Below are 25682 nucleotides of genomic sequence, written 5' to 3' on the forward strand. Positions count from 1 at the left end.
AGGCTTTTTGTTGGGCAACCGTAATATGGATTTAGATGCTTGAGTTTAACAGCTTTGCTATTAATAGTTTTGCTATTAAATAATTAATAGCTCTGCTATTAGACTGCATAGCAAAGGGCTAATGAATTTTGAAGGAGAAAAAGAAGGGATTGGTTAAATATCTTCAGTGATACTGAACTGCGTACCAGTATCAAGATCTTTCTCACACTTGCTTATCATGCAAGTGTTTAAAGAAAAGATTCTTCAGGATTAAAAAGCTGGTGTCTCTTAGAATTGTCACCTGTCATCCATGGTTATTTTAGGAAGACAGTGGGTATATTTCCTCATAACGTGGAGGTGACAAGTCATCACAGTAGTCTTCCAGCAGTTCTTCTGGCTCATCAGAACTGTCCTCTGACCTGAAAATAGGAAGAGGAGCAGGCACAAAAAGAATTTAGCAAACAGAAAGCATGCAAGTAACCTCAGTGCTGCATCCTGTCAGCCTTATCTGGGCAAAGCACTTCCTGACTTCTTGAGAAAATGCTACGAGATGAAGTTTACTGTGATTCAACTGTTTGCTCTGTTCTTTTTGTGAAGTATAATAGTGCCAGGAGGTGACCTTTGTTTTCATGCTGCCTATGGCTGTCACACATATTGCTGAGGACAGTGGGTCAGTCAGCAGTCTTTCAGAGTTTGATAAATGAACTAAAAGTGACTTGTGTTCTAGGAGAGATATAATTCTGAGTAATTCCTATAATTAGAATATTTTTCCTTGGAGGAAATAACTATATAAAATTATTTTGTGTCTGATCAAAGCAGTTTCATACTGCTCTGTAGCATCAGTGATCTTGTTTGTGCCCCAAAACTAGGTGAAGAGTAAAAGCTCGAAGGTTGCTACAGTGGGAGAGGAGTGTGTTGTGACCAGGCCGAATCAGGAGAGAGAACATCTGGTACCAAACCGATTCTTGTGTTGTCATAAAAATGCTGTTTGTGCGCTGACTTGTGTGTTGTGATTGTGTTTGAGTGGAAGCCTCTGGCTGTACATATAATAACCTTCTGGTCAACAGCCTGGAGGTAGTAAGATAAGCATAAAAAAACCCCATGGGCAGGAGCATATATACCAATATCTTCAAAAATAACAAGAGATTTAGTAGATTGAAAATTGAAGGGGATTCATAAGTGAATTTAATTTGGATAAAAATGCTTTCCAGAAAAAGTATGTCTCCATAATCTTTACTTAAGAAATACTCCTAACAGAGAAAAAAGTAATCTCAAGAAAGGATAACACCCTGGACTAGCTTTTGTTTCCTTTGAAACCATACATTCTACCTAAAATACTCAGAAGCCTCTGTGCAAACATACTAAGGAATTTCAGAAGATGTACCTCTGATTCCTGGTATTCTCTGCAGGGTAAGTAGCGTAGTTCTCATCTCCAGTAAAAGACGGGTTATCCAGGGGGTAGGCAGGGCAGAAGTGAGCAGAGCCCGGGGTGGGAATTGGTGAGGCACTGGAGGAAACAGCGCCGCAGCAGCTGAGCACGGGGTGAAGGTAGCCAGGACTCACAGCAATGCCTTCCTGGGCTGGGTATGGTGGAGGGATGTACTGTACCACGGTGGCACCGTGAAAAGTTATAGGCTGGTTAATGCCGGTGAAGACAAAGGACTGTCCACTTGCAGTCTGGTCAAGGTCTGATGTATTTTCCTCTCGTTCTTTACAGGGCTTGCATGTAAGCATGTTAAATTTACAAACAGCAATGAGAATAAAAGTCACCCCGACAGACAGCAGAATAGGTCCTAGTAACTGAGTCCACTCCAGGTGAGTAACGCCATCGTATTTTATCCATCCCATCACGGTGAAAGTGATCCCCACCAGTCCCAAAAACACACCTGAAAAGAGCAAAGTGGCGCCGGCTTTGTCCCCATCTGACACCAGGACATCAGATCTGTTTGGCTGATAAGGAGTGACAGAAAAGACATTCAAAGAGAAATCTTCTACATTATTGTTGTTCTGCTCCATTACTGAGTATAACGTATCTTCTGCCTCAAGAGAAAGGGGACTTGTAAGGGACTCGGCAGAGCATTTAAAGTCAAAGGTTCAGGTTAGTTATACAAGAACTTTGTGTGTGTATGGTTAACAGAGTCCATCATGTGAAAGAATAAACTTTGCTTAGAAGAATAAAGGTCTGGGAAGTGAAGCCTGAAGCGATCATTAAAGACTTCTTGAATTACCACCATCGCTTCCGAAATGGCTTCACCCTTGCATGGCTGCGAATCTCTTTGTTTATCCTCTTCTTTAATTTGGCACCCACTGATACTTCCTCGCTGTGCCCATACCAGATGGAAGAGAAAGGAAGCTGCAGCCACCGCAGCTTTTCCTAGGCCCCCTGCCAGCTGATGCATCCAACATATGGACAGCATACGTTTAGTCAACAGCAGTGCAGCGACTCTTGCTCTCCTTGGGTTGCCACTCCAGCAACCCAGATCTGCAGGAAAACGTGTGGTCATTGCTGGGAGTGCTTTGCAGTGCTCTGCAGCGTGACATTTATAGCCACGCCTGGACCTCTGTTGCAGCTCAATCTGCAGTCCAGAGCTCCCGTGGTTTTAAAAAAATCGAAGTAGGCTGTCTGGTATTTCGCCAAGGGGGAGCAGCGGGTGGGTGGGAGGGTAAGCGGCAACAGCGCGATGAGTGCTGAACAGCCTGGGAGAACTGCTGGTTGTGGGAGAAGACTTATTTCAATCCAGCCAAAGCTTTCCAGCTGTTTGAAGGTAGCGTAATTGCTCTGTAATTTCCACTTAATTGTGGACATTTTTGTTGGAGGATCTCCACCCCTTCCTCAAAGTTTATAGTGAAGAAAGCCCACATAACCTGAAGAGTGCACCACTGCAGGAATGAGAAAGCATCTCCTGTAATGTTAAACCTGGTAAAGCAAGGGATCTTATCCTGTACTCAGAATTACCTAGAATTTTTTTTTTACATCGCAATGAATTGTTATGTTGAACATATGTCCCATATATTAAACAGACAAATTAATTGAATCTTGAGATTTACTGTTTCCTAACAGTTTCAGACTAAAGTAATTCCTGTCAGAGGGTCTGATAGAACGTCTTTGTATAATTCCTTAAGGAGGAAAAGTCTCCAACTACTTGATCTGTTTTGACTAGCATAGCAGGGGAGTACACACAGGACTGAGATTATTCCTCAGGTGGTAGAAAGTATAATGCTATTTCCTGCTACGAGCAGCTCTGGGGAAGCAAGCTTATCCTGAGGTTTATAAAATAAAAATTGCTCTAGAACTAGAAAACTCACCTTTCAGACTGCTTCTTCAAAATCAGTAAAGGTGCCTTTAGTCTACTGTGCATTCATATGACACAGTGCGACAACAGCTCACTTCTGGAAGGAGCTGCTCGCTGAATTTGGTGCCTTCAGAACTGATCCTGAATGCAATTGCAGACGTGTCTTTCTCATTTGTTAGCAGATTGGCTTTGAGGAGTATTAGTGCTGGACTCCTTTAAAAAACACCTGGGAAGTTTCTGAAGTCAGTATTATGTCTCTTCTATCACCGAGGGTGCCGACAAATTTTTTGACATATACACTCAAGATCAGGCTTTCCCCCAGCACCAAATCTAGTCAGGACTCTCTGCACCACTTGAGCAAAGTGTTAGGGCTTGCAAGGCAGTGGTTTTGTATGATGATAACTAAATTAGAAAGTGCTGAAATGCTGGAGAAGCCGTCTTTGTATTGGTAATTATAGCCAAAACCTAAGTTACTTTTAACCTTATATTTGGTAAACTTAATGAAATGAACTTCTGTTGCTGCTCTCTGCAAGTCAGGTTTTTCCATACCATGAATCATTCTTGTCACTGTTTGCTGAATCTTCCAGGCTTTCCAACATCCTTTTAAGAGCAGCATTATATCATAATAGCTGTCTAACTAATGGTATATACAGATGTAGTGTCATCTTCCTCCTCTCATTCATTCAAGAGCTCTGCAACTGCTATTTGCAACAGGTTTGTGCTGGAGCACTTCCTTGGTTCTGCGCAATGGTCCTTAGATGCTGGCTGGAGTCAGAGTTTTCCAAGTTGGGTGTTGCATCATCCCATGGCTGACGCTCTTTGCCTCTGGCCTAGGACATGACTTCATGGTTGTTGAACAAGTGCATGGTAGAGCTGGAGAATACAGGTGGTTTCTTCCAAGGCTACTTGTCATTTGAACTTTGAAAATGGGATGGAAAACACTTTCTGTGTGGTGCAGTAGGATCTAAATTAAAATTACACCTTTCCCTATAAACTGCCCCCTATTTGTAAGGTATAGTTTCTTCTAGGCCTCCCCATGTTTCTCCCATTATTTCCCCAGATAGTGGCAATGATGCATTCAGGCAGCTGTCAAGGTCTTAAGAGATTACCAGATCACATCGATTTTTTGAGGCCAGTACTTTGCTTTGCCAAGTAAGTGTGTGTTCTGGGAACTCACTTAAAGATGCTGCTTTACTAAATTCATCCCCTTTCACCTGGAATAACTCCTGAACAAAAGAAAAGTTTTGTGAAACCTAAGGAATTGGTCAGAGTGAAGTTTTCAGAATGGGTGCTGTTTTCAGATCTCACTACACCTTTGTTCCCATCTGCTTCAGGGACCTTACCCCCGAACACAAGCACTGCTTTGCTTTCTGTTCCTCTACACAAATTTCTATCCCCAGTGCAGACTTTCCCTGCAGCGCTTACTGCTGGGAGCAGGTTTTCTGTAACACTCTGCAGCTCCTCAGTTCTCTAACCTGTGTCAAGAGTCATCCTAGCAAACCCTGACAGGCCTTCACTTAATCCTTTCCCCCTCTGCTTCTGCTATTAATTTTTACATAGTTGTTCACATTATCAGTCCATTGTAGTGAGCTTTTATTTTCTTACATGCATGTAATATAGTCAGGGACTTAGTCATAGAACATGCGAAAGATGTCGTATAAAACAAAATTATACCATGGTATTGCACACTGATTGGCTATAAAAAGAGTAGGTACAAAGTATTCCTCCACAATGTAATGTTCAATTGTAGGGAGATGAAGGAGCTAATGATTTGACTAAGAGAGACTTTTTCCTAGAGAAAGGCGACTGTACGTGGCATCTTTAGTGGAAAACTTGAATTACGTGTGAAAGAGGAGTACCTAAAGAACAACTAGTGGGCCTTGCATCCTGGAGCCCTGTACTACAGCACTGCCAGCCTCAAAATGTAAATAAGCTGTGAGGAGCAGGTTCAGCCAGCTGCCCACAACTGCATCTACCTGCAAGGTGGTTTTATATGCGCCCAAGGAATGTTGTCTTGTCAGCAGGCACACCAAAGTGAAGGTATTTCCATACCTAATTATCTAGATACATGCATGTGTGATAGGGGGAGGAACACAGATCTGGGTGAAAGCTGACACGTTCACTGCAGAAATGTGGAGGTAATGGCAAAAATATCTGCCTGGACACAGAAATGCCCCATAAGCCAGGACTCTGAAAAGGTAGGATGGAAAAGGGATAGATGGATACAGCGCTACAAACCACAAAGGGCAAGGATGGAGTGGGTGCAATCCAGCAAGTGCTGCTATCCCAAAAACATAGCATCATTGCAGAGATCTGTGCAATCTCAGTTCTTCAAATGAGTTAGCTTTCCCTTTTTTTTTAGCTGCTGGTGACACAGGAAGAAAGACTTTGCCCAGAGAAGAGGCATCCATTTACATTTTCGTCAATCCTTCTCTTACCCGAAGGACTGTAGAGTTGCAGTTAGAAGCAGAGCAATGTCAGTGCAGGCATCAAGGAAAAGAGACCTTAACTTCACTCACAGAGGATAAGCAATCCTTACCTCCCACTTTGCCTGTTTAAGTAAGTGTGAATCAGTAACCAACTTGATTTGCTCTCTAGCATTTGTATGTCAAGCACTTAAGCTAACCTTAAGGCAGAAGGGGGGTTATAGCACCATTAGTGTCACAATAAAGTATCTCACTTCCTCAATAAAAATGCTATTCTGTATTATTTTAAGCTACTTTTATAGTTTTACAAGGTGTTGCTTCCTTTCTAATACAGACATTTCACCCCTACTCCCCACATCAAAAATTCCTCCCACTAATGCTGTTCACCCAGTGGTAGCCTTCAGTGGTGGAGGCAGATCTGCTAGCCTCTTACTCACATTTTCTGACCTTGCTGAAACAGATTCGACAACGCAGTAAGCAAATACTGTTGGCCTGGCTATGTTAGTTCTCTCTGTGCTGAGCAGGTTATGGAGATGCACCCAGCACATCCACTGAGTTTTCAAGGAATGACTCTCCAAGTCAAAAATGGAAGATGCTAATACAGCTGTACATTGAACTCTTTCCTAAGCATCTTCTCAAAATGGTACAGAGAGAAATTCTGTTTTCAATCCTCATTTTCAGAGGTAAGTAACACCTAACCTTCCCAGGAAATTCAGGTGCTGACTCCAAAGAGTCAGGTCAGCAGCCTTCTAAAGTATGCTTTCTGTGAAGACTGCTTTTTTAGAAATAAAATGATCCACACTGGAGACCCTGCAGTAGAAGATCAAAACACAAGAACCTTCAAGAAAAACAAGAAGACCATGTTTCAGTTCCAGAGGACTCAGCTCAGAGTCAACATATTCTACTTGATTTGTCTGGTCTCTTGGGTACATCTTGGGAACAACTGATTGAGCAAATTTCAGGCAGCACAAAACGTTAATACCTTTACAGTTAGTTAGCAATCAGATGCGATTATTTTTTTTAATTAAAAAAAGATGGTGACATATTTAAAGATCTATTTGTTTAGAGTAAATGCTTTTTGAGTGTTCATTAGTAATTCAAATAACAGAACAAAGCCAACACAGGTCTTTGTTTGCATGGGATCTTTTAGGAAGAATAGCCCAGCTTCTGTACTTGCTATATAATAGCATGACAAATCCAGGGAGAGAAACAAGCTCCTTTGACATGTGCAAGGCTTTGTTTGCATGAATCATGCAGGGCAGTGGGCACCACTGTTAAAAATCAGGTTAGCAACCAAAGCTTTAAAAAAAATAATAAAAAAGATAGTAAACCATTGGATTACAGAAGGCATTCAAGGAACAGCATCCTTGAAAAACTCACTAGGTAAAAAACACTTGAGAGAAAAAGAGGACAAAATGCCTGCTGGCTTTTGTGGATCCCCTGTCTTCATAGACATTTCCTGTGGCTGAGTCATACCAGTTTAATCAGCTCCCACATACTAAATCCCTCTCTGTGCTGCGTTTGCTCATTAGTCTACACACATAAGCCCCTCAGCTCTATTGCTGGCTAAATATACCTCCCTCACTGGCTGGTTTTTGTGTGGCTGCACAGAGAGCTGCCCTAGCACAAATGAGGGAGTAACACAGAGGTGGAAATAAATGGCCAAATGCAGGAGCTCCTGAATCTCTCTAAAGAACACTGCAGGTGAGAGGCATGTTCATAGAAAGATGACACGAGGCAATCATGTTGGGTTCATGGTTGGACTTGATGATCTTACAGGTCTTTTCCAACCTTAATGATTCTGTGATTCACCTTTTCCTAGGCACAGGAGAGAACTTGAGTGCTTAATTCAAATCTTGACATTCTGTTACTGCCAGGTTCCCTGAAATTCAGCATGGCAGAAGACAAGCTGAAGTGTAGCTGAAGTCCCAGAGCATGCAGGTGTTCAGAGACTCAGATGAACAAGACAGACATGGCTCTTGCAAGATGTTTTAATGCTGGTAAGTTCACCATGCTGAACCAAGCCCAAACAGTAGCTCTGCCACCTTCTGTTTCTGGGCAGAGAATCAGGTCTGCTTTTCTTAAACAGGGTTCAGAGCAAGTCCTAAGCATCAGAGGCCAGCAGCAACTCAGTTCCTGCTAATTATCCTTACCTACTACAAGCAAGTCCTTCAGTTCGATAATGGGTGCAAACAATCACAAAATAGAACTAGAACCTGTTGTCACTACATCCTGAAGGCTGCTACCGCTAATTTAGGGACTGCACAGGGACAGAGGAGCTAAGAGGGCTGCATTTCTGAAGGGTCTGTCAAGTGTCAGTTAAAAACATCTCTTGCATGTGCTTCCATGAAACTGCCTCTCTTGCATTTGCTGATGCACCTAGACAATACCATTGCTGAGTGGCACTCACTCACAAAATAAGCATTCCTTGTATGATGATACATAACAGTAGTATAATCCCCCTGAAATCAGTTATTACCACAGTTAAAATGTTAGCCTATTAACTATCCTCAGTGTTGCTTTAGGGCTCTTAACTGCTGGCTAAAACTGATTTTCGTAGGGATTATACTTACATAAGGACCAGAGAGGGTCTAAATTAAGCTATGGAGTGTTTGTTACCAGGCAGAGCAAAAAGTAACCATTTAAGTTCTCCATAACATATTTGGTCCCAGTCTTAAACACCCCTATTTGTGATGCTCTCAGAGTACATACAAAGTCAATAACTTTGCAAACAAGTCTTTTTTTCCACAAAAGTCATACAAAAATAGAAATAAAAACACTTCCTAATTACTTCTTTTTTGAAGCTCCAAACAGATTTAATTAAAATAAGCAAAAAAAGTTGCTCTTTACTTAGTGCCTCCATTATATAAAGAACAACTAAAAATAGCAACTGAAGCTGTAACAGAACAAGACGAGCATTAACATCCCTTCAGACTACTTGCTCAGAAGCCCAGCATTATCTAATACTTCTTGAAACCCAAATTCATAATTTAAGCTTTTTGATGAAAAATTAGACACAGACAACATTATTGCTTTTATTACAAAATGTAAATAAATTCAAAAATGGAAAATCTGACTGTACAATTGAATTTAAAAATGAAGTCTAACTGACAGTCCTCTATGAGCTGGTGTCAGATGTGGCTAAGGAAACAGATGAAGAAGATAAAGATGATGGAGAATATTCATTATTTGTTATTGATTCTTTTTCTTCATATTTTGGAGGTGATTCAGAGGAGAGGTATAGCATCGGTAAAATTTCTGAAGGTGAGCTGCTTCCAGAAATTGTATATATGGTTTCATAGTCTCTAACAGCAACTGTTCTTTCATCATCTGCAAGCTGTGCTCTATAAAACACAAAATTACAGATTAGCATAATCCATTTCTCTACAATGACTGAAATTCCACTTGACTTACATAAACATATATGTAAGCACACACTGCCTAAAACCCCCAAAGCAAAGAACTTGCAAAACCATTAGGATTTCATTCTGTGGGCTACATTATGACTCATATGAAAATTCTATTACTTCACAGGGGAAGGGCAAACAAGCTCCCTTCTAATCTTTCACATCACCAGTCACAGCCTGGCTTATAGGTATTGGCTGCTTCTGGCAGGGCTACCTCGCAATCTTATTACATCTTCTTCTGATCCTTAGCTCTTAATGTATCTTCCCTTGTGTAGTCAATCACATACACACTCTCCCCTTCCTTTATGAAAGACAGTTACTAGACTTAGAATTGCATCACAAAAATCACAATCCTTAGCCATTCGAGATCTTACATGAAAGGCAACTTGAAACTTTTATTAAGTTTTCCAGCAACCCATGACAGACACAAGGAGCAGCATTCCTGCTCAGAGCCAGAGAAACAGAAGCAACTGGACACAACCAGACTGCTAAGTTCCCAGTGACAGTTAAGCAGGGCAGCTAAGTATTCACCGCTCTCCTCTGACCATCATAACTGGATCCCACTCGGTTGCACCTGCATGGCTCTGGTACCCTGCTCATCTTGCCCTGGAGTGAGCCCTCAGGATATTGCTTCAGCTGCTTCCCAAGGAAAGGGAAGAACTCCTTGTTCCTCATGACTCAGTCCCAGAGCTGACTCTTGCCTTATCCTCCTCCTGTGGCATTTAGGTCTTTGGGCAGGAAGAGGGTTTGTGCTTGTTTGCTTCAAAAGGAAGATTAGCCCTAGAGTTTTGAAGAAGTACAGACATCAGGCACACAGCTGGTACAGTTGGTCATGGAACGCACTGCCTCAGGTGAGTGGAGAGTCTGGAGTATAGCGGAAAGCTATTAAAGCAATAGGCCAACAACTACTATGATTGGACACAGCCAGGCAGGCTGGGGCTCTTGCTGCAGTGATGGTGCTTAGGATACTGCAGGTACAGTGTTGTAATCTAAAGTCATCCAATGAAAAAGTCCCACACCACCTACTGTCTCACAGATCAAAACCAAGCTGACTTAGGACCTTCCAAAAGGTAAAGCCAAGTGAATTCTGGATCATTAAGGGCCTGAAAATAAGTTGGGGGCTCTAGGCATGTGGCATCTAGCTCTCCTGGCCAGATCTAGTTCTGGCTCCTAGTATGTGGCCCTTACAGTGACCTCTTTCACCCTCACGTTAGCCGCCCACTGGTAGTAACCCACAGGGGACAAATAACCCTGCAAGGTCTTGTGGCACAGGCAACTCTTCAGTCAGTCGGCAGCTCTTACTCCCTGAGCTTCGTGGTGGCAGCATCTAGCAAATCAGCTGCACTCAATGTATGGAAGAGTGGCTGCATGGGTAGGGTATAACATCTTGAGAGGAAGTTGGCATTGCAACCTCCCTTTTAAGCTCCCTGGAGCCTCCTGCTCTTCTCCTGCAATACCAAGGTATCCTTTTATCTCAACACACTGCCACAGCAGGAACAAGGCAGACCAGCACAGCAGGTCTCACTTCCTCAAGGAAGCAAGATTAGGGTCACAGGGAGAACAGAACACACTAAAGTGGTGTTCCCAGGGTCACAGGTGTCATGAAGGGCTCGCTGCATTAGTTCTGCAGAGGCTTCCTAAAATCTGGCAGTGTGGATATCATGCCAGTGGGGCACTGCTGCCAGTGGCACCTTCTCTGGGACAATCTGTGGAAGAAATCTAATCTAAGTATATTTAAATAAAGGCCACTGATTTAAGGCTTTGTTTTCATGTGAGAAGTTCTTTTCAGTCATAATAAACTGGTAAGCATTTAACACTCATGAAGGACACTCTGTGGTTTGTTATTGCCCTTTTATACTAGGGTATTTTAATGCCATTTCAAGTAAGGGGAAGTAAGTCGAGTGATGCACTAGAAAACTTTGTAGTGCCTAGTAGAGAGTTAATTCACAGTGATTACTTAAGAACATAGTCTTGGATACCTTGAGACACATCTCAGATTTCCAAAGACAGAGAAGAAAAGAGTCTTACCCATCGCTGAAGATAGAGTGGTATGGTGGAGGATTTTCACTTGTAGGCAAACCACTTGACGTAAGACAATGTGTCACAGCTGGTGACACAGGGTCAGCAAAATAAGGAGGTGGTGGAGGTGGGAATACCATTACAGCATCACCTAGGAAAAAACCACCAATTACTACCTCTGAAAAATTGAGCACTGCTGTTTATTCTAACTGTATCCTAGAATACTTCATGTCTTTGGAATTACAGTATTTGTACTTGTCTACCTTTTAAGATAAAGTGCAATGATCCCACATACAGAACTGTTATATTCTGTACTGTTAAAGTACATCAGACGTACATTCAAAACCAAAATTATCCCAAAATAAAGATGCAGCACATTCATAAATGGAAGATCTAATTTAGAAAATACAGCTGGGGAGGGGGAGTGTTCCATCTAGCTAAGAAACACAAACCTCTTCACTGTTGGCTGTCTTCAGAAACTGGAAGTGCAAAGTTACTGTTGGCTCTCTTTGAGGGTAGGCAAGTATTCAGTTTTCCTCACATATCTAAAATAGGGCAGTTTAAGTTTCTACACATCTACTGCAGTGTTATAACAAAATTATTTAAGTCATTAATGGATTCGATGACCGATTTTGTGTGCTTTGACAGTTTCCCTACTAAATTACACGTAGCTGACAGCACATTACTAACATTAGTACCAGGACGCTATTGATACATTATTCACTATTAAGCATACTGTGCAGCATATCTGCCAATTTCAACTTTGTAACTGAGGAGTTTCAAATTTTATTTATTTTTTTTTTTTTTAACAGAAAGTATGTATCAGTCACTAAGCTTGCATAATTTATATGAACATTCACAGCCGCCTGGCACCTTTCTTCCTTTTCAATTTGTGTGCAGAGACAGGTCAGGGAGCATTGAAAATGTTGAGTGATGTGGGGGGTATTTTCTAGCTGAGTCAACACTGTTCCAGAATGTCACTATGCCAACCAGACCTCAGACTTTCAGTTTTACTTTTCCTGAGGGAAGTGAAGAGGGAATCCACTAATTTTGCTTTCTTGCCTTTAAAGACAATCTGAATTCCTTTCTATGACCCTTTGATATTTCTTGGTGGTTGGAAAACTGCCTTTAACCCCTCACGTTTTTCTGAGGATCACCAGGTTACAGGCCTGTACATTGGTTTGACAGGCAGACGGAAAAAAGTTTTGCATAATGAATTTCAAGTCCAGTCAGTCAGATGACAGTCAAGCAATACTATGATTGACTCATTAATCCTTTCTGAGAGCTAGAAAGTTATCAGAATAATCTATGCGTAGAACATATTCATGGGGTATTAAAAGCAATGCTATATGCAGGGGAGCATTCCCTGCTAACATACTCAAATACTGTGCAATTAACAGAAACATCTTGCAATTACACCTGACTGATGGAAGATGTGGCCATGATTAAAATAAATACAAGACATTGCTTATGAATCAGCTTCTCCTGTTTAAGGGGTCAGAGCTCAAGGCTAAAAATCAATCTTAAATATAGTTACAGAAGTCATTAGATCTGTGATTTGCAGTGTCAGCTACAGCCTTTGGGAAAGGAACTAGGATTGGAATTATTTGTGTCAGATTACGTGGCTTCTTTTGCACAGACAGTCACACCTTTCTTTTTATGCCAAAGGAGAGGTCTTGTCTTTGAGAGAAGGGTAACTGAACCGACCATACAGAAAACATATGAGACAAAGCAACATTCTTCTGTTTTGGCTGGTTTGACATGCCAGAACTGACACTCTTAGAGCTCAGATGAGTAATATTCAGAGATAAATCATTAGTGGAAAAAACCCTACTAACTCTCAAATGTTAAGTTCACACATTATTTACCCACCTACTGTAACCTGAAAAGATTCAGGGCTCTGAGGATGTTCTTCACTTTCACAAGATTCTTGGTTGAGATTTAAGTTTTGTTTCTTTTTAACATGAGCTATCACGAAGAAGCACAACCCAGTGAGCACAATCAAAGGTCCCATGATTTGAAGTGACAGGAATCCACAGCCCTGGAGGTCCACATCAGAACTGCCAGTGTGGTTGAGCTGTATGCTATGCCAGCTGGGGCTGCAGCCAGGAACCCAAATGCCTAGGATGCTAATTAGCATTCCACTAGTTAAAAACAGGAATCCAAATATGAGGAACTGGGCAAACTGACAGCTCCCGCGACAAAAAACAAGGCTGTACACCTGCTCATTTTGCAATTGCCTTTGTCTTATATACAGCCTGGCCCTTGATCGTGCCAATAAAACACAAACCAGTCCAGTTACAGCCAGCACAGGCCCAGCAGCCTTAAGGACCTCGTTACAGTCACTGAAGGTTCCAGATGGGCATGACTGGAGAATAAAGACTGAAAGCAGGAATCCAGCACAGAGCAACACAGCTCCAAAAACAAAAAGGAAAAAAATAAGTTTCCCATGTTGTCCATTATTTCCTTCACCGCCTGGTGCAGGAACAGCCACTGGATACATTACAACAGAATCTCCTCAAGCAGATGAGTTGGGTTTTTTTCCTGTTAGCATTAAGTGGCAGAAAACTACAGTAGATCTGTGAACATGAAAATACACGAATCAAAAGAAGAAAAACAACAGTGGGACTAGCTACATTATAATATTTACTTCTGCATTTGCTACTTAACCTATATTGTATACTTCTGGTGTATTTTCTGTTTTGTAGTACCTCTACTATGGATTAAAGGGCCTAATTAAGTTTACTGCTGTTGAATGTTGATGAAAAGACTGAACTTGCTTTACAGTTAGACTGAAAACAACTGTAATTGCTGTCGCACAGCTAAATGAACTGTTTATTTAGATACACAGTCTTATGATTAAGGAGACTTTATTTTCAAAGGCTGAATCTTGGGAACAAGGCTAGCTCTTCCCTTGAAAACAGAAAGCTAGGGGAAATTTCTGTAGTGAATGGCAGGAAGTGACAGTTCTTGAGAGAAAGAACCTTAATGCAAGTGAATATCGATCACTATTTGACTTTTTACCAAGTAAATCTTCTAATACATACCTTTTCAAAGCATATAAATCTTGATTCTCCTTCCACAGGCAATAAAGACTTGTCTGTTTCTCTCCTTAAATCAGCTTCCTGTCCTATAAAGCTGCAAGAGCAAGTACGCAGATTTTTGGTTCTGTTCTGAAGAGAAAAAAAGAAAAAAGCCATACTAAAGATCATGTACTTCAAGTCTCATGATTCCATAGTTAAAATTGGTAAGCATACTGTTCCCACACTTCCTTTCAACTCCCCCTACTCCTGATTCCTTTGTCTGTGCTCCAGGAAAGCTTTAAAAAGAAATATACCAAATGGTGGCTCCCAGAAGGCTTCTAAGCCCACAGGAGTCTAGATTCAGAAGTAAACCAGATGAAAACAGAAACTAGTGCTGAGGCCAGTAACAGTCCACATGGTAGTTTGGATGACAGATCTGCTGGATGTGGACAAACTGGGGCAGGGAAAGCTGGACTAGAAGTTCAGACAGAGTGTCATTCAGTGAGCTCCAGAAAAAAATATTATTTCTGACATCATCCACAAGGAACTTTGTGCTGCTCTCACAATCTGGACTACAGGGCTCAGAGGGACACCTGTACTCCCTACTACAGTGACTAGCAACCATGGAGATCTCTGTCCAAGTGACTATCATCCATCAAAAGCCAACCTGAAACCCAGGGGAATTTCAGACTATGGAAAATAACAAGTCTGGATGGACCATGAGAAAGCTGTCCCCTACCAAGTGTAAGGGGTACTTACACATGCTCATATTGCAATGTTTTAACACTGCCCTCTTCCCCTCACCAGCAGTCTCCCATGACAGACAACTTCACCTATGACTTGGATATATCAGGAAGGATATATAGGGACTGGAGGAGTTTGTGACAAATGGAAGCAGGGAATTGGCTTAGTTACTGCTGGCTGTTAGTTAACCTTCAGCCTTTCCTCAACCAGCTTCCACTGCCCTGCTACTAATTCAGATGACTGGAAGCTAAAAGTCAAGTTGGATTGACGCCTCCTTACATATGACTCAACAACAGTTATTCCACAAGATAAAGTATTACGTGATATCTGGAAGCAAACTGTTGAACATGTGTCAGTCACAACAAGCTCTGCATCGCTCCCCAGTAACTGCAGGGCCCCACTGGGATGAAAACAAAACACAACCATAAAACCCACTAGTCACTCAAATACATGATTATCTGTCTGCAATGTAAGGCAATCTATTGAGTCACTTTACTTAGCCACTTGTAAGAGTAGGACCCAGTTAAAGAATGGGCTGAGCATATACACAAATGATGAAGTTATTAGATGTTTTATTGCTGAACATCAAACCAGATCCCCAGCAGCATGGGAGAAGGCAGAGAGCAGCATGCAGGTAAAAGGCACAATAAGCATGAGACTTGACAGGCAAGGAAACAGGCTGCACCACAGAGCAAGAAGGCCACTGCAGGAAGCAACAAAGTCTCCCAGCTGGCTATCTTGAACAGCAAAACTGAGGGACCTCTCCTAATGCGTCCCATTACTGTGGTCAGTTAATTTGTAAACTATGTCTGCTAAGTGTTTCTTCACTGTTCTGAATTCAGTCTATCCCTCTACCAAGACTGGTTTGAAGAACTGCTAACTGAGGCTCCCTTGGCAGAAGAGTCACAGCTTCACTGTGGGGAAAAAAAATCGTTATAAAGAGCACCAAAGATAGGACAGTATCTCCTGAAAAAGAAGTTAAAGAAATTCTGATAGATTTCAAACTGGAGATCTTTAGCCGAGCACACTTTCAACATTGCATGAGCTGGCATCAGTTTGAAGGCCCTACTTCTGAGCAGAGAAAATAGATTAGGTTGGTCACTCTTCCTTCCTCGATTTCACCGGTCTTTAAGTTAATAAAATTGTTTCTCATAACTGCATATACCCCTTCATGTCTAGAAATTTTCCCCATTTTCATAATTGACCTGAGGTGGCTCAGATTTACTGACCTACCAACAAATGCACAAAACTGCGTAAATGGCCTCTGAAATACAAAAAACCCCAGCAAAGCCCAGTTTCAGACACAATTGTCTTGAGATATTTTTCTGCTGAGGCACATTAACCATTATAAACAGCAATACACTCTAATTAGAGAGAACTCTGGATCCTTTCTTTGCAGTTCCCTCTAGGGAAGAAAACATGGACATAAGTAAATTAGGACAAAAGGAAATAATGTGAAGAAAAAAAAATTCAAACATTTAGCCCTTAAAAAGAAAAATCTAGAGATTTGTTCTTATTACTCCAACACAGCGCCTGCTTCTCTTCCACCAATCTTCTTGTTATGAGATTAAGTTAAAACACACATTAGAAATTAAGCATGGGCATATTTTCTTAATTCTTTCAGGCCACAAAAGAAGGAATATTCAGAACAGTCTGTTGTGGCTTTGAAGATGAAAGCCACAGATTTTATGCTGCAAAATCCAAGGGAGGACTAATTTTCATTTATGCTACCACCAAATTTTAATAGAAAACCCAATGCAAGCTTAAGCTTTATTTCTTGTGTTTCAAGAAAAATTATTTTAAGAAAGAAGCAAGCCTTATATTGACTATGTGCTTGAAACACTTCCATTAGATCTGGTATCTCCACAGGCATATTGACATAAGGACATTTTCCCTTCATATTGACCCCAAGTCTGAGAGCAGACATAGAAATACCAGGTCAGAAACCGCTAGAACAAAATCCAATAGTGTGGAGGCAGTTAAGTATGAGGGAAGAGGGAATTGGAGACATAGCTTGTAAAGGAAGTCTGGTTATAAGCTTAACTTAAATGATAGAGTGCTTTACCCTTTTGTAAGTCTGGCCCATGCCAGGTATATAGAACAGGAAATAACATCACTATTTTTTGTCATTTTTCTGTGTAAGACTTGTAATACAACTTTCACATTATGAACAACTCCAAGGATTTTAAAACACAAGTTTTAATGATGAAACTGGGACTTACTGCTTTCTGTTTGAACCTTCAGAGTTCATATTGTCCAAGATTTTCACTACAAACACCAGGGCTATAAATTTACTCCCCCTTACTCAAATGAAATTTGATAGCCTCATGCAGTCATACGAATTCAGGAACTGAGGATTAAAAGAAAAAAGCATGGAAAAATTAAAACACTGCTGTCCCTCTGTTCTATGTTTCCCAGAGTAGGCCCCATTCCTGTTCTTTCGCTTGCAAAAGCACCCAAATAATTTCATGCAGAAGGATCAGGTCTAGTCTGTGTTGTTATTTCAAGAACTACAATACCCCATCAGTTGTAGGCCACAACGGAAACCACATTAGAAGTCACAAGCCATACTTTCCAAGAGTTTTCTGTTTAAGCGTTTTCACCCATACTTCCAATTTTTTCACCGCTGCTGTGAAGTTGCCACTGTGTGATTTTTTAAAAATTTTTCTTTTTTTTCTTTCCAGGTTTCAAATTAAACTATGACTCCTGGCTGGACAAGCTACCTGGACGGTAAAGTCCTCTCAACTTCATTCAGTTTAACTTCCGCTTCAAAACATGAATGGCTCTCCAATTCTTCTCACTCCCTATATCTAATTTCCTCCTCCATTCACATCCACCTCTGTACCCACGCCACTTTCTGTTCTTTATCATATCACAGTTTCCTCCCCGACTGCACTTTCATCTTGACATTCAGCAGAAGTACCCATCCATGAGCACAGCTGGTTAAACCAAAGTAAATTGGAGTTTGCCACCGTCACCCTCACACTCTTCCCTCCCCATGGTGTTTTTTTATCACTTATATGAAGAGCCAGGGGGAAATGCCCAACAGGATGTACTTTCAGTTTTCTACTGTCAAGTGACATTAAGACTAACAAGCACTAACAAGTTTTGAGATGCCAAATATATCCCATTTGACCTCTTGTGTATGCAGTCTCTAATTAGTGCTTGACAGTGCTCTCATCACAGAATCACTAAGGTTGGAAAAGACCTGTAAGATCATCAAGTCCAACCATCAACCCAACACCACCATGCCCATTAAACCATGTCCCACAATGCCTCGTCCACACATTCCTTGAACACCTCCAGTGATGGTGACTCCACCACTTCCCTGGGCAGCCTGTTCCAGTGTTTCACCACTCTCTCAGTAAAGAAATTTTTCCTAATACCCAGCCTGAACCTCCCCTGGCGCAACTTGAGGGCATTTCCTCTTGTCCTGTCACTAGTCACTTGGGAGAAGAGACCGACACCCACCTCTCTGCAACCCCCTTTCAGGTAGTTGTAGAGAGCGATAAGGTCTCCCCTCAGCTTCCTCTTCTCTTCTCATCCCATGGATCATACAACTCTGATATCCTAGGGGGAGGATTTCCAAGATTTAGATGCTGAGCGAAAAGATCCCTAAGCAGGAAGCAGATGCCACAGAAAGAAACTCTGCGCACATGGGTCAACAAAATGATTGTGTCAGCTCACAGTATAAAAAGGGTAATGTTGTACTGTTATTTCTGACCATTGCAGGTGGGGCAGGAGTCAATGTCTGGAGAAGTGCTGGAAAGCAGCTGCAGTAGAAATTTCCAGAAAATGTGATGAATCCTGCCAGTCTCCAGACACACGTGCACAAGGGATCCTTCTCACCACAAACCAGCAGAGTCAGGGATTCTGACCTGTGCCAGACAGAACTGCACTCCATGAAGAGGCTGCCAACTATTATCCCTGTGGGCTGCAAGAGAAAACTATCTAGAGTAAAAGCTGGTCTACAAGTGTTCCCCACTCACTTTGGCAGGGAAGAGAGAGTCCTGATGTCACAGTTGGATGCGAGGACCCCAAAAGGGTGTCTGGACACAAACAGGAGCTTGCAAAGCGAAGTTTGGTAACCCACTGGTTGGATGCCATGCAGGTAACTAGGACAGCACCTAGAGTCAACAAAGGGCTCTGCAGGGTACCATGCATGCGGGTGGGATGCTTTTTACACAACACACTGGTGGCACTCAAGAGCTGGGTCAAACCACCTCCTATTTTCTGGAGTACCTGCACAGAGACTGGGGAGAAGGTAGACAGACACCGCTGACCTTCTTGAAACAGGTAAAACAAGGCAGAGCAATTTCTGTCAAGTTCTGGGAAATGTCTGCCCGATGGGGGTGATGTACCTCAAAGACACAAAAGGCCCAGGCAAAGAGACTTACAGATCTTTGAGAGGATATGACACTGACCATGAGGAAGATGTAGGACTCCGAAAGCTGCCTAAAGCCTTCCTGTCCCATTTTCTTGCGGTTGGCCTGGGGCATTAAAACACAGCCAACTCACAGACAAGCAATTAAGCTCTACTCCATCTAGGAAAAGCAGCATCCCATTGCTACCCCTCCTCATGCACCAGCCTATCAGGCATGCTCTCTTCTAAGTCACACTAAGGTCTTCAACAGGATGGACCATGCCTCGAAAGCACAGCTTCCATGCATCGTGCTGGAGCGGGGCAGGGCAGTCTGTCCACCACCACCCTGTGAGGGAGCAGGACCCGGCCGGCACGGGGACAGCCCCTCACCCCAGTGAGAGCCTCCTCACCAGGGCCTTCCAGGCCGTATGCCATCAGCAGCAACTGGAGCATTACATGTCAGCAGAATAATCTGTAGAGGCCCCTTCACAGATATTCCATGCTTTCACAGGGATGGCATAAAGGTCACTGCGGGGAAGCAGCGTGGGGCACAGTCAGCTCTCCAGGGAGGAGATAAAGAGGCTTTTCTCACCGCAGAACATTTATGCCCTGGGTAAATGACACGCAAGGGCACAGTCGTAGCCTTCACCCTTGAGGGGAGTGAAAAATACGGCAATGACAGCAGCCGAGCCGGCGGCGGCTGCTGGGAGACACGGCACAAGTCCACCCGCCCGCCCGCCGCGGTCCCCTCACCGAGGCCAGCCGGAGGACAAGTCCCCTCCAGCAGTGCCCGCCGCCCGACAGAAAGCCTGCCCGCCGGGGGAGCCCCCCTCTCCCCACCCTGCCATGCCTCTCCTCACACCGGCGCTCCCAGGCTTCCCCCCCACCCCCGGAGGCGCGGCCAGGGACCGCCCGCCATTTCGCGCTCGCCGGGTGGCTTTCTTCAACCCGCGGCGGGAGCTGTGCTGGCCCCGGCTGCCAGGGGAAGCGCCCCGCCGTGCCGGCACGCAGCAGACCGGCCTCCGCGCATCAGGGGGCGGCCTCGGGGCCCGGGCCGGCCAGCGGCCGCCCCCCGGGGTGGGCAGAGGAACAGGTGCGGGAAAAGAGCCGGTGGCAAAGGGCTCCTAGCGCCCGCCCCTTACCTGGCCGCGGTGCGAAGGACTGCCACGGCGCAGCCGGCGCCGCTATTTAATCACCTGCGCCAGGCAGCGCGCACCTGGGCGGCGACGGCGCAGGGCAGGGCTAGGGCAGGGCTGAGCCGAGCCGAGCCGAGCCGAGGCGCCCTGGGGGACCATGGGCGCGGCGGTGGCTGCTGCGGCACCGCCTCCCCCCGGTGCCGAGCGCCCCGCCCATCGGCGGCCTCGGCCGGTCCGCGTCGCCTGTCAGCCGCCCCGCCGCGGCCACGGCGCTTCCCCTCGTCCCGTCGCCCTCAGGGAGGCCGCGGCCGCTGCGGGGGCGGCTCCGTCGCCTCTTGCCCACAGGTCCGACCCGCCTCGAGGGGCTGTGGTGGCGGTCGGCTCCGCGTAGGGGCACTGTCCGCTGCCCGGGCCAGTGAGGAGGAGGACGTGCGAGGCGACGCCATGTTAGTTACCCCCCGCGAAGCGCTGAGGTAACCTGCCGCCCCGGGGCGCAGAAAGCCGGGCTGAGGAATCCGCCCGGCTGGTTGTAAGCCGGCTCCGCGGCGGTGGGGGTGTGTTTGCCGCCCGGCTTGGAGATTTCCAAGCTGATGGGCTGGAGTGGGCGCAGCGCGCTGGGCAGGGCTGTTGCAGCGTCTCTGGAGATGTGTGTACGTGTCCCAGGTCTAGTGTGTCCCTGAATACCGGTGGCTTCAAGGTGAGGTGGGTGAGCAGCCCTCTCAGGGAAGCTGTGCCACATTTCCCGCCTCAGCAGCCCTTCTTCTTGTTGTAGTCACTTTAGCCTTACCAGCCTTAGCCTTACTTCTGCATACTTGGGAACTTGCAAGGCATTAAAGACAGGCCAAGCCTGGACGTGACTGATTTCCTTCAGTGGTGAGCCAGTTCAGCCACTGGAAATGGGAGAAGATGCTTTCTCTCTTGCTTGCGAGGTGCAGGCAGCGTGGAGGCAGAAGCTGACTTCGGTAGGGGAGATGAGAGAGCTGTGAAGTGCAAGAAGCAGCTGTGCGAGAGGACAAGGAGCCAGGGGAGGAGGGTCGGGATGTGCCGCTTGTAAGCGGATGTAGCAGCAGCAGGGGCCTGAATGACAACAGGACTAAATCTGCCCCACTGGTTAGGCATATCATGGTAGCTGGTGAGGTGTGAGGGAAACGATTTGGGTTTATGTGAGTCAAAATGAGAGGAGCCAGAACAGGGATGAAAGGTGGAGTGATGCCTAGGAAATAGATGGCAGGAGGAAAACAGAGTGGATTGAAGTCTTGCTTGATAGGGAGGTGGTTTGGTTAGACAATGAGATCGGGGGAAAATGGGATGCGTAGGTTTTTGGAGGGGATCTGGATTTGCGTAGAGAACTAGGGAAAACTTGGAATTGGATGAAGAACCAAAGATGAAGAAAATACATGTGGGGTGTAGGAAGGAGCTTGTGATAGGGTAGAAGGCTTCAAGCTTTCCAGAGTTGTAGATTCCTGGATGTTAGTGACCCTTTGCTGTCTTGACTGTTTTATGTCCCAACTTGGCTACCACTGACTGGAAGGTGGGCCTCAGTTGTAAAACACTCAGATACTGCTGTGAAGAGTCTCACGGTAAGGAGAGATTGGGAAGTGGATTCCGGTATTCTGTGAAGAGTGAAGTGTTTCAATGAAAAAAAACCCCTGGGAATTAAAAAAAAAATCTGAATAGAACAAAAGAGGATGAGCACTGTTTGTTATGAACACAAGCTGAAGCTGAAGTCTTGCAAAGAGTGAAAGAGTATCAAAATGTATAATCAGACTATTTTATAATGTGTGACAACAGTGACACAAGGAGATTTAATTATGTTTATATGGCAATTTTCTAATATCTGATTCTGGTTCTGTTGTTCTTCCAACATAGAGCTTTAATAATTTAAAAAAAAAATGGTGCTCATTTCTGTATGTAGTATTTTGTCAGACTAAGCTTTCTTCAGTTGTCCCATACCATTAAATGATCGGACCACTGCTGTGATATGTTCTCTCTTTTCCTGTTACGTAAGTACTTTTTTCCTTTTATGTAAATACTTCTTGTACCAAAACTAACATGCCTTAAGAATTTCACCTTTTTAAAAAAAAAAAAAGTCAATCTTGACAAAAGTTAACAGGCTTGTTGGCTAGCATCTACATGCAAATGATTTCTTTCCAAAGTTTGTCATCAGCTTTTCCCCTCCATAGACCACTTGGGTTTCTCATAGTGTTGGACTTCAGCTTTTGACACCAATGATGAAAGAAGGGATTTCGGGCATATCATTCTTCAGTTCATGAGACTTAGCCTGGTGTGAGTTTTCAGTGGATTAAGTGTATGTTGATTCCTGTCATATGACTACAGTCATAAAACTGTAATCTTGTGCCATATCTTGTGATTTAAGATAAGAATTATTTTTTTAACTCTTTTTTTTTTTTAACTTTTAACATAGTAACTGTTTAACTATGAGTAATGCCTATTTTAATTCCGGACCCTGAATGGTAATAAGTGGCAAAAATGGAGCTAAAGTGTTTTTTGCCATACAGGAAAGTACTGAGAGAGTTGTTTGTGTTAAGTCTGTATATAGTTGTATGACAGTGTTTTTTGGATGTTGAGGCTAATAGAGAAAATAAAGTGTTTTAGACACTGGCATAGAAAGCAGTCCTAGAGCTATGGAAAGCTACAATACATTCGCACTTGAAGTATGACAGAGAACCAGAACTACCAGAAAGTCATTGATTTTGAAATTATTTCTGTAGTCTCAGTCAGTAACACCTGTGAATACACTGACAAGAAGATTGCCATTTGGGATGATGAGCAGAGAAAAATAGTTGTTCATACTTTATTGGTTGGGAATTAGTCAAGGCCGTTTTGATGGAAGCCACTACTTAATAGCAATAATCTGATGAAATATAAATGAAAATTACTAACTTTGCAATTGTCTCTTTTTTTTTTTTTTAATTAGCAAACATGCTTATAAATGGCAAAGCCATTTGTGTGGTTTGGATTGTTTGCCTAATGATGATGGTCTCTAGAAATGAGGTCACAAGTGCAGTAAGGCAGACTAAAATGCTGGTTACTTCCAGGATAAAATTCCACTGTGCAGAAGAGATATTAATCTGTTATGAACAATATGAGACTGGTCAATAAAATCACAGCTGTTAAGAGTAATTTTTCCCTTTTGAGATTAGACATGCGAAATACTGGATGTGCTGAGATTGTGCTTCAGTTCGAAACACTAAATGTGATCTGCAGAACCTGTTCAGATGTTTGAAAACACAGTGAGAGAATGAATCTAGGCTGTCCTAACCTGTGCTGATGAGAATGTAACCACTAGAGAAATATTTAGTGTTTATAATTCACAGCACACTTGGAAGCTTTTCCGTTCAGTTTTTCTGAAATTGTACAAGATCCTTGAGTCAAGGCTAGTGCTACTTGCTTTGTTTCAGTGAGAGCTGACCTTTTATTAGCGTACTTTGAAGCAAGAGCTGCTGAAGAACGCATGGAGATAACCTGTAGTAAATTTTACTTTATAAATTGCAAATTGCTTGCTGTGATGGTGTGGACCAAATGAGATGATGGCACAGAAGACAAGAGTGATTCAATTCTCCAACTCCCATTAAGTTCTGTACAGCCAGTTCACAGCAAGCACGTGGTAAGCATAGAAACTGCAAAGCTCAGTTGAATAGCTAGCAACTGTGTGTTTTGGTTTAATTTCTGGTAGACTCAAAAGAGTTATACTTAGAAATACGAGGATATAAAAATATTTGTTTTATTAGAATTGTCAACTCATAGGCTCAGAAATGACAGGGGCATTGCTGCCAACATTCAGTAAGCTTTTGAACCAAACTTAATTAACCCTGAAATAGTTCTTCTTTGCAGTTTGGCAGATAGCTACAAAAGAACCACAGAAAAGGGTATTGTGCTGGCTGTACTGGGAGGGTGAACTAGGCATTGACCCCCTCCCCACCACACAGCAGCCTACTGGGTCTGTGGCATTGTGCTCGTGCTGTGTACCCTAGTGACGTGTGAAGATCCCTCCTCCAGGAGGAACTGAGAAAGACCCAATAACAAAACCAAGATGACTGCTCTCTTCACGGCTGGGCATGCCAGGGGTGTTCATGACTTGGCTGGCGGTCACTGCCTCCTCTTCATAAATCTTACTTTCCATCCTTGCCTCCTGCCCCTCTAAAAAGTATGTGAACGCAACAGTCTCCTTCAGTATTCCTGTTAGTAAATCATAGAATCATAGAATAGTTCGGGTTGGAAGGGACTTTTAAAGGTCATCCAGTCCAATCCCCATACAATGAGCAGGGACATCTTCCACTAGATGAGGTTGCTCAGAGCCCTGTCCAACCTGACCTTGAATGTTTCCAGGGATGGGGCATCTACCACCTCTCTGGGCAGCCTGGTCCAGTGTTTCACCACCCTCATGGTGAAAAATTTCTTCCATATATCTGCTGTGAATCTAACCCGTTTTAGTTTAAAACTGTTACCCCTTGTCCTATTGCAACAGGACCTACTAAAAAGTCTGTCCCATCTTTCTTATAAGCCCCCTTTGAGTACTAAAAGGAAATTAAGATGTTTAGAGAGAAGTGATTAAAATTAATAAAATTCAAAGAGGTTATGCATTAACCCTAATAAAAATCAAATAGCTTTGTTTTGGCCAGGAGAGGTAGACTCATATCTCACATCTGCATCTTAATTTGTTGGGTTTGCTTATCATGCTTGCATTTGATTTTTAAGAGAAAGGCAGGGCAGATACTTCAGCTGGTGGTGTGGGTAACCCTTGGCCTGTTGCACTGCACCATAATGGCACTGGTATCAGGAAATGATGGTAAGCCCTGTGAGTGGTCCTATGTGTTGCACCCATCAGTATAGGGGGCTGCAGCAGATACCGCTTCCCTGGTTGAAGGCTGTGCTGCCTCTCACAGTCAGGAATTGAAGCCTGGAGGAGGGCAGCTTGGTTGTGCTGAGGAAGGAAACAAAGAGGGGTGCAAAGCAGAATGCAAAGCTCTTCCATTTATAGTCTTCAAGTGCACACAGAGACCCAGTCTGGACTTGAAGAAACCTTTCCCTGTGTAAGCTGCATATTTCTAAAGCAGTCTTAAAAAAGCTGTAATTTTCTTTTAAGAGTTCATCATCAGTGCCTTTATTTAAATGGAACACAAGGCTAATAGGTTGGGTATGCACTTAACATCAGGAGAAAATGCACGTCGATGGTGTGTCATTGACTGAGTTAAATTAACTTTTAAATGTAAACGAGTAAGTGGCCTCAGTCCAGGAGAAAGGACTCCAAGGGCTGAGTGTTAATCTCTA

At 43.5% G+C, this 25682-nt stretch overlaps 2 protein-coding genes across 2 annotated transcripts; both read right to left on the reverse strand.

The window, feature by feature from the left end:
- Nucleotides 1-298: 298 nt before the first annotated feature.
- Nucleotides 299-1995, reverse strand: TMEM174 (transmembrane protein 174). The gene is made up of 2 exons (XM_009808237.1): nt 1364-1995; nt 299-398 (listed from the first exon to the last, which is right to left on the reverse strand). Exons 1-2 carry the CDS (start codon nt 1993-1995, stop codon nt 299-301), a joined length of 732 nt encoding a protein of 243 aa, XP_009806539.1.
- A 6821-nt stretch (nt 1996-8816) lies between these two features.
- On the reverse strand, nt 8817-20413 carry TMEM171 (transmembrane protein 171). Its single transcript, XM_059834132.1, has 5 exons — nt 20397-20413; nt 14172-14297; nt 12997-13703; nt 11134-11275; nt 8817-9042 (listed from the first exon to the last, which is right to left on the reverse strand). The coding sequence occupies exons 3-5, from the start codon at nt 13625-13627 to the stop codon at nt 8817-8819; spliced, it is 999 nt and encodes a 332-aa protein (XP_059690115.1). The 5' UTR covers nt 13628-13703; nt 14172-14297; nt 20397-20413.
- Nucleotides 20414-25682: the final 5269 nt, after the last annotated feature.

Source organism: Gavia stellata, chromosome Z (assembly GCF_030936135.1).
Source record: "Gavia stellata isolate bGavSte3 chromosome Z, bGavSte3.hap2, whole genome shotgun sequence".
Classification (NCBI taxonomy): domain Eukaryota; kingdom Metazoa; phylum Chordata; class Aves; order Gaviiformes; family Gaviidae; genus Gavia; species Gavia stellata.